The sequence below is a fragment of the Nuphar pumila genome, chromosome 17, assembly GCF_984573655.1.
Source record: "Nuphar pumila chromosome 17, dmNupPumi1.hap1.1, whole genome shotgun sequence".
In the NCBI taxonomy this organism is placed as follows: domain Eukaryota; kingdom Viridiplantae; phylum Streptophyta; class Magnoliopsida; order Nymphaeales; family Nymphaeaceae; genus Nuphar; species Nuphar pumila.
In genome coordinates this window covers 30,283,451-30,292,627 of record NC_143265.1, presented here as the reverse complement: position 1 = coordinate 30,292,627, position 9,177 = coordinate 30,283,451, and the positions used below count along the sequence as shown (strand labels likewise).

General features: G+C 35.6%; 1 protein-coding gene across 1 annotated transcript; it reads left to right on the top strand.

The window, feature by feature from the left end:
• Positions 1-4,203: 4,203 nt before the first annotated feature.
• Positions 4,204-5,021, top strand: LOC149811856 (2Fe-2S ferredoxin-like superfamily protein). Its single transcript, XM_089993363.1, has one exon. The coding sequence runs from the start codon at positions 4,242-4,244 to the stop codon at positions 4,722-4,724; it is 483 nt and encodes a 160-aa protein (XP_089849489.1). The 5' UTR covers positions 4,204-4,241; the 3' UTR covers positions 4,725-5,021.
• Positions 5,022-9,177: the final 4,156 nt, after the last annotated feature.

The window sequence follows — 9,177 nt, the reverse complement described above, 5'->3', positions numbered from 1 at the left end:
ATAACCATAGCAATTAAAATAACAATGCATGCACTAACATTATACCATAATCATATGTTGCATATCATTACCATTTGAACATATAAGCATAATATGTATTCATTTACCCTTATTATTGCAATTTATGATATAAGTACAATTACATTTCATAATCAAACACCAGCATGATAAACATCATTAGGACTACATATTGTACCCAAACAAGGTAAGTGTCTAATTGGTCCAGCTTTAGACCCCATTTATGTCAAATTGGTTCATACTCAAAACCATGACATAGCATGAACATACTTTTAAATTTCTGGACAGCATGGTCAGAATTTATTAGACGTAAATTTTGCCATGGCCTGAATATAAGGTAGAAAAAACTGAAAATTAAACAGTAGATACTTTGATGTGTTAGCTAACCATATCCACAAACCCTGTTGGATTCTGGATAAGGGAGAAACAATTATTTTACCGAAACTGGTTTTGTGTTTCGTGAACAGACCTCTTCGGTTCGGTCTTATCGAAGATTCATCAACATATCAATCTAGAATGAGTTAAATTCTGTCATTTTCATTGGAGTTAGCTTTGCATATCTATGAAAAATTTTCATAGAAATCAAGTCTAAACTCTATTCCATTTGTAAATTAAAATTTACACACCGCAGCCTATTCTTATTCTTGGACAAACTGCATTTAAGAAAATTTCTAGGTTTTAAAACCATTTTCCATGAATTTTAATTCACAGAAGGTAATGAATATGTGAACAAAATTTTTATTGAAGTTTCTTCGATGTATTATCTAATGCATAAAATTTTTAGCCATAAACATGAAACAACATTTGAGAAATAAAATCAACAAAGTCGGACATTCATTTGTAAAATTTCTATCAGGATAAAAATTCTATTTTGACTTGCAAAATTTCATCTCATATAAATGCATGTTTAGGTTTTTTGTTTCCTTTTCTCAATTTGGAAAGTGTGGTAACCCTAATCCTACTAACTCTAGAACCCTAACCCTTCTAGCTATTCTTGTGAAAGTTGTTCGCTCCACCTCGTGAAAGGTTGCGGTATCCTTCTCCTCCACTTCTCTGGTTAGCTATTAAGGTAAGTTTCATACAATGTATCTATTGTTTTGTTTTTTACAACGAGTCTTCTCTTCTTTTTGTTTGGTTATTTCTATGGACTTATTATGTATGTTTTGCTATTGTGGATGTTACCCCTATGTGAACATATAATATTTGCCACCAAATTTACCATTTAGGGTTTACAATCTTTAAAGATTTTTGCATATAATATCTATTGTTTTTTCTTTTTCTTTACAATGTTCATGGTCTTTTTTTGTTTGGTTGTTGCTGTGAACTTATTATATATGTTTCACTATTTAGGGTTTACGATCTTTAGGGATTTTCACATATAGTTATCTACAAAAGTTGGTACCAATATGCATGAAGGAGTTTACCTTTAAGTAACATGTTGCCATCATAGAGTTTTGTCAACAATTCTTGCTACTTGTTCATTTTGTTTTCTAGTTCATAGTTCCTTGAATGCATCAAACTCAACTGTCCCTAAGAAAACTATGCATGCCCATAAATTAGGTTATGATTATAAATTAAAAGCACTTTGTGCAAAATATTGCATGATTTTGTGATATTTTCTTTGACTAATGCCTTATTTCTAAAGGATATAGAAGTCTTCTAACCATTAAAACATGTAAGTCTTCAATTTATAAATCTATATGGAAAGGTTGAACATGATTCTGTGATCTTTATATTTTTAAATCATAGGTAGGTCACGATGTCTAGACGTGGTGTAAACAAAGGAGTCAACGACCAGTCACCTGACACAATTGTGATAGCTCAGACTTTAGAGGGCCAACCAAAATATAGTGAAGTGCTACTAGTTTCTAAAGAAACTTTTTTGGTGGGTGAAGAATATTACAAGTTTTTTTTATTTGTGTTTGTTATGATCATTGTAGATTCTTTTAAAAATAACATGAGTGTATTTACCTATTTGATGTAGCACCTAGAAAGATCCATATTTAAACATAGGAGTTTTCACAGCAACAAAATGACAAAATGACAAGCTTTGTTGAAGACCATTTACATGACCCCGTATTTCTCTGTGTCTATAAAGCAATGTTTCTTTTCTTTTCTTTCTTTTAATAGAAACTAATAAGTAAATATTGAAATTCACAACAAATGCTAAAAAACTCTCTACATCGAGATGGGGCACGTGCATGCTTGGAGCCCGACCATTTGTCATATCCGTTCTATGAATGTGACAAGGTATACACTTATATAACATAAAATTCGAACTGCACAACTATCTTAAAATCAATTTATAATTTAGATCTTGCTTGGTATATGAATGTTACAGTTATGATTGCGAAATACATGTCATTTTGTATATGTGATACTTAGGATTAGGCGAACCATTAAATTTCACACCAGTACACCATGCTATGTGTTCATGTTTTGTTTATTTTTTCTGTGATATTTGTCGCACATTTATTGAAACTATTATTCTCAGGCTAATGTAACTATATTTAAGCATCAATTGATAGAGGTTTATAAACGTGAAAGGAAAAGAGGGCCGAGCTTGCAACAATGAAAGTTGATAAAAAATCAAAGATGAAGGATGCCCTTGCCTTTGAGGATGTAGAGATGGCATCAGATAATGAGGTGCTAGATGGCGATGAGAGGTTGCAGGAAATCTGGGTAGTTATGGGTGACATAATAAGGTAGTGAGCCAATGACCCTCTTTTTTATATTTTTGTTATGCACATTAATTGATTAATTGAAACTTTATATATTATTGAAGTTGTTTAAATTTTGTTATACATATTAATTAATAAATATGTGTGTTATGTATATTAATTAATTAAAGTTGTTTGAGTGTTATTTTTAGAGGAGGATGAAGTTGTTTGAGTATTATTTGAGTATTGTCTTTGAAAGGAATGAAGTTGTTTAAATGTTGTATTTAAAGGGAATGAAGTTGTTTGAGTATTGTTTTTGGATATGTGCTATTTTTGTATAATGTGTGAAAAACACGGAATAAAATGCATTTGTAACTGACAAATTTTCGCACCAAAAAAGGATTTTTTCAAGGTGCACACAAATTTCCTTTATGGTATTGTTTAAATAAAAAGAATGAACAAAAATTCTTATACACCTTGCAAAATTACTTTTTGGTGCAAAAATTTGCCAGTTAGGAACAAATGTTCATTCTGTGTTTTTTGCGAATTTACTTTTTTTTTTTTTTAAATGAACGAAAATTCACACACACCTTGCACAATTACTTTTTGGTGCAAAATTTTATCAGTAACAAACACATGTTCATTTTATGTTTTTTATGAATTTACTTTCTCATTTAAAAAAAATAACAGAAATTTGCATGCACCTTGCAAAATTAGTTTTTGGTGCAAAAATTTGCCAGTTACAAACACATGTTCATTCTTTATTTTTTGCCAATTTACTTTCTCATTTAAAAAAAATGAATAAAAATTCACATACACCTTGCAAAATTTCTTTTTGGTGCAAATATTCACCAGTAACAAATGAAAATTCATTCCATCTTTCAGCTGTTTCACCTAGTTAGGTGTGTGGATTGGGGTGTCAATGGGTTATGTTTGACCTGACCCTTGTGGGGTTAAGGTTTGGTGATAAAGAAGAAAGTCCGATTAAAATCATGGTCAGGCCCAAAGCGTATATGGAGTCAGGTATGGTTTGTGAAATTTCATTTCAGACCTGGGTACGATCGAGTTCTGATTACGATCCGTAATTTTTCATTGTAAAACAGATAAACAATATTATTTTACTGGGTTTGGTTCATGTAATCCTTATAGGACCTGGGTGGTTTTTCTTATAATACCCAATTGATCTTAGATCCGGACCCGCACCCGCACCCGCACCCGCACATCAAAGTCAGATTCTGGTTCGGACCCTACCTGTCAGAAGCAGATCCGACCCGTTGATACCCTTGTTAGGAAGCTTTTTGCGAGCAATTAATCAGGGTTTTCTGGAACAGTTGGGAAAACACAAGCCGCTACGTGTAATAACCAAAATTTGGTTCTGCCATGTAAATAAATGATCATTTGGCAGGCTTTCAGTGATTCACTCTTAAAGCCGCCAACTTATCAGGTATTTACAAATGGATCCAAAGGTATGAGCTATTTACAAAAACCCTACTACTCACGGAAATATACAGAAGGGGAAGAGAGAACTGGGAGAGAGGGCCATCCAGAAACCCAAAAGTAGCAATGGCGATCTCCCTCTGCGCCCGCAGGCTCTCCTCCAAACTCTTCCCTCCTCGTCCCTCCTTCTTCCTGTCCAAATCCTCCTCCTCGTTGCCTTCGCCGTCGCTGTCGCCATCGCGGAAGGTCACTGATCGGATCGTGAAGATCTTCGCGATCGATCCAGAGGGGCGGAAGCATGAAGTGGTGGGGCTGTCGGGGCAGAGCCTCCTGAAGGCGCTCTCCAACTTCGGCCTCATCGACCCGGAGTCGCACGGCCACGAGGAGCTCGGCGCCTGCTCCGCCGAGTGCGAGGTGCACGTCGCCCAGGAGTGGTTCGATCGGCTTCCGCAGCCCAGCTACGACGAGAGCTACACCCTCCGCCAGAACGCCCACCGCGGCATCCTCAGCAAGCACGCCAGGCTCGGCTGCCAGGTCCTCCTCGATCACGGCCTCCAAGGTATGGTCGTTGCTGTTCCCGAGCCCAAACCCTGGCGCACCGGCATCTGAGACGCAGAGGAGGATCCCCCCGATCCCCCTTTCTCTTCTCGGTTAGGGTTAAGGTTGTGGCTTTTCTTCTCCTTGAAGGGATTCTGATGCCTCTCTCTCTCTCTCTCTGATTTCGGTTTTTTCTGTTGGAAAATAATGTATACCGGAGGAATTGAATGGGTTTTATTTCGGAATTGATGGATGTAAGGGGTGAAGGGAAACCCTAGACTAATGGGAAATGTTAAATTTGCGGTTCCGTGGATGCTTTGTTGGTAGAAATTGATAAACTTATTTAATTTCCCCCATGATTTGGATTTTCATTCACTTCTCTGCTCTTTTCCCTGATTGAAGATTGCTTCTGCTAGCTTCTTGGGATAGTTTGTCGATTTTCTCACTGTTGTGCTTGAATGCTTAAACAGAGTTTCATTTTTCTTACGTTCTTGCTGTTTAGTTGCATGTTTTTTCTTTTTATTTTCCTTTTGCCTTTTCAAGATTGGTTTGGATATACTTTTCTTGGTTTCTTAGGATCTTTTTGTTTGTTCTCTGCAAATATGCTCTTTTTATTGGTATAGCATGTTGTGCAACTGTTCCTGCGATCTGTTTCCAAGACTTTCAATAGAATTGGTTTCCCTATTACCGATGCCCCAATGCAACGACAAGGAAATATCAGTTTTTGAAGCCGTAGGTTGCTCTTTGTAACGTACAAATAAGAGGGCTCAATTTGAGTTTTGGTTTCTAGGTGGTAGTTTAATTAAGGGAAGCTGGTTAATTGCAGTCCATTACTTGAATTAACAGATGGCCCACTGTTCAGTATCTGCAGCCAGCAATCAATGGAACCCAACCTGCGAAAACCTTGTGTTAGGATGAGAATATCATAATCATATATGTGCACTTGTTGCTTTCCATGGATATTCTGGTAATTGTCTAGAACAATGTTGTAAGTAGTGTATTGTAACCCGTATTGGTCGGGCCCAAAGTAAGATAAGTATCATATCGTAAAAAAATGTAAATTTCACTATTTTTTTAAATCTAAAAAAAATTGGAAAAAATCATAGAATACAACAATACAATATATTTATGTAATAAGATTAACTAAACATAAATATGTCATTAAACATTTAACAACTACACATCTGATTGTGCAACAATGCATAATCACCACAAATACAATCGGTTAAAACAAAATAATGATACATTTAAAAATCAAAAGGTTTTCATAATTCATTACAAAAGTTAAAGTTACATTTTTTAGTTACAAAATGACATGCTAAGGGGAAATGCATACAAGCTAGATTTCAAAAACATATGTCTATATATAAAAGTCATCTTCAATATCAAACTTCAACTCAATGATTTTTTTCATTTATTGCATCATTCAATGGCTTTAGATGATGATGGGCTATCTTCATCTTCTGAATCAGGAGCCACCTCTGCCAATTTCTCTCTCACAAATGTTGCACATACTCATGCCTTTATTTTATCATCTTCTATAAGACTAGTAAGAAGCTCAACACGAATATTAATAGGAATGCGATGTGTACATAATTTCATGGTGGAGTTTTGTATGCCCAACGACATGACATTTGAATATATATATAATCCTCCATGCATTATGAAACCACAAAAGTTATATTTCACTATTAATTTCAAACACATCTTCAAGTCACCTGGTGTACAATATTTCAATGCAAGATCCTTTAAAAGGCATCCTTCAAGACCTCCACCCGCCATCGACCTCATAGAGCACAAATTACTAAATCTAATAACTACAAAGATATAAAACAATCCTCAATAATACACTTAGTGACAAATTTTGAGTTCTAAGGGCACAAAAAATGAGATTAGGGGTAAAAAACTAAAAGTAAAGTAATATATTCTAAAAACATAAAAAAAGAAAGGAGCTTAGTCTCCTTCAACTTCGATCATATACAAATGAAGCAAACAACAAATATATTTTACCTTGTCTCACTTCGTTGAGTGAAAATTGGGTGAAAATGCACTCTTACGTGAGAAAACCACAAGGGCCTCTTTCTTGTGCAAGAATCGAACCCCAAAACACTTTCAAGTTTCTTATGGGTGCGTGGGTTTCCCTCTAATAGCCTCTATACCTATGTCACACTGACTCGGCTGGGGAGGCGATGCACCCGCGTCGACACGCCCCGACACGGGTGCGGACACGGGTACGGCTTCAGACACGAGGCAGACTCGGTCAACAGGTGTCAGACTCGGTCAACGCACCTGGGCCGAGTCCGTCCACTTTATAGACTTGGTCAACTTTGACCGAATCTATTTTGGTCCATTTTTAGGACAAAAAACTAAAAAAATTATATATATATATATTTAAAAAAATATATATAGCCAGACTGTGCAACTGCAACTGCACTATGCACAGTCACAGTCTCCATTGCACAGTCTGTGCATCTGCATTTTATAGGGCTATAGCCGTGTCCCCTAATGGGCTATAGCCGACTTATTATTGTTATATATATATATATATTTTTAAAAATATATATACATATATATAGCCGAGTCCCCGTGTCCAAAATTTTTGAAATTACGCCGCACCCGCACCCATGTGACATAGCTCTATACAAATGAAGAAATCGACGCAGGAATGTCTTTGCAACCCAAAGTAAAAAAAAAAGTTTCAGCCCTTTTAAAGTGCGCTTGAAGTGTATCGTACACTTTGTATCGTACGATACAAGTGTGTATTGTACGATACAGTACGATACTTATAACATTGGCCTGGAATATGTGATCCAAGAAATTATGGATAGCAAAGTCACATGCTTGGTGTTATGGAAATTTGCTGATGCCCAAAGCCCTGTGATTTCTCTGGTCACATGTGAAAGTCTTGAGATTGCTAGTCAGTGTTTTGGTAACCATGCTGGTATTGCATTTCATTTGGAGTTCTGTTTTCTGGTTTGCTTGAGAAACACAATCTGATATACTTCAAGTCTATACGTAGTGGATGTTTTAGATCTCTTGGAGTTCAGTTCATAGATGAACACATTCTTCTTTAAATTTCTACGTTCTTTATGGTGGCTTAATCATTCTTGGTTTCATATGTGATAGAACATTCATGCAAGTGATTGTGATATTAAGGTTACAATCTATCAAGCTCATGTTGAAGCTTCTTGTGATATTATGGTGGCTATTTTTCTTTCTTTTTAAGCATGTGTGTACACAACCAAGCATGGGCTCATGCAGATGCATATACAGCAAGTGAAGAATAATATACATTGTTTGAATTGTTTATATTTGCTTGTGTTGACTGTTGTTATCTGTCCCTTTACTAGAACAATGGCTGATGCTATTGCATGCCTTTGAAGGTGGGGTCAAGTTTGGTCAATGGCCCATGAAAATTATCCTGAGTAGTTAGTTGGATGGGGATATTAAGTTGGAAAGCACTCAGAAAGTTCTGGCAGCTGCTGAGATTATTTCACTTGTAGGATTGGGCAATGGCACTGTAGTTATTCAAGTGCCTGATCTAAAGTTGGCACCTTCATTTTGATCTGGTAAAGAACTTTCTTAGAGATCAAGTAATGGGTAGTTTAGTTTCATTAATGATTACTAGGGAGCAATATGATATCCAAATTATATAGTACATTATGACCAGAGATACTTGTTGACCACTTACTGAACAGGATTCCTCATAGCTTTCATGTGTGCCTGCAGGCACACATGTTGGAGTTACCTGGGGCACATATAGCATTATATTCATTATTTTGAAAAACCCACTTAATGTTAGGATATCTGTAATGAATCTAATAGCAATTAATTTTTACATTTTGACTTTGATCAACAACACAGACATGAAAATGCACACACAAGCATGGGTAACTGGAAAAGACAGCAGCTATGTTTTCTTTTGAAAGGTGAGATATAAAATCTGACTACTTTGTCCTACCAAATATTTTAGTGAGATTTGCTGTTATGCTAACTGATAATTGTTTTGATTTTGTTCTTCTCCTTTGGTAACAAGTTTTGCAAAAACTAAGCAAACTATCCATGAATATGACTAGGTTTACAACCATGACATCTTTGCTCTAAAACAGAGAATATGCCAATAGTGGAAGTCATTTGTTGAGGTTATGGAGTGAAATGTGATTGGATCTGTTGATTCATGCGTGGCAGTTTTTGTTCTAGGAGATGGATCTTTTGTGTTCACCATTATCTTTTTGGGTATGTAGTGCACTTGAATTGAAGTTATATATTAGAAAGTGAACTAGGTGTTGTTTAATTTTTTGTCAAACGCATATCATCCATAGGGTCATATTTATCATATAATATTTACATTGTATTAGCTTGTAAGATAAGAATATAAAAAAAATGGAAAAAAAGATTATCAGACAAAATACATGAATGCAAAATAAGAAAATTAAGAGAAAACACATTGAAAGAATAAAATTACAACATCAGGCAGACTTCAGACTGTTTATATGTAAGAAATAGCAAATAATCCATCACATCA

Coding starts and splice junctions, on each gene's coding strand:
- LOC149811856 (XM_089993363.1), top strand. CDS start 4,242: ATGGCGATCTCCCTCTGCGCCCGCAGGCTCTCCTCCAAACTCTTCCCT.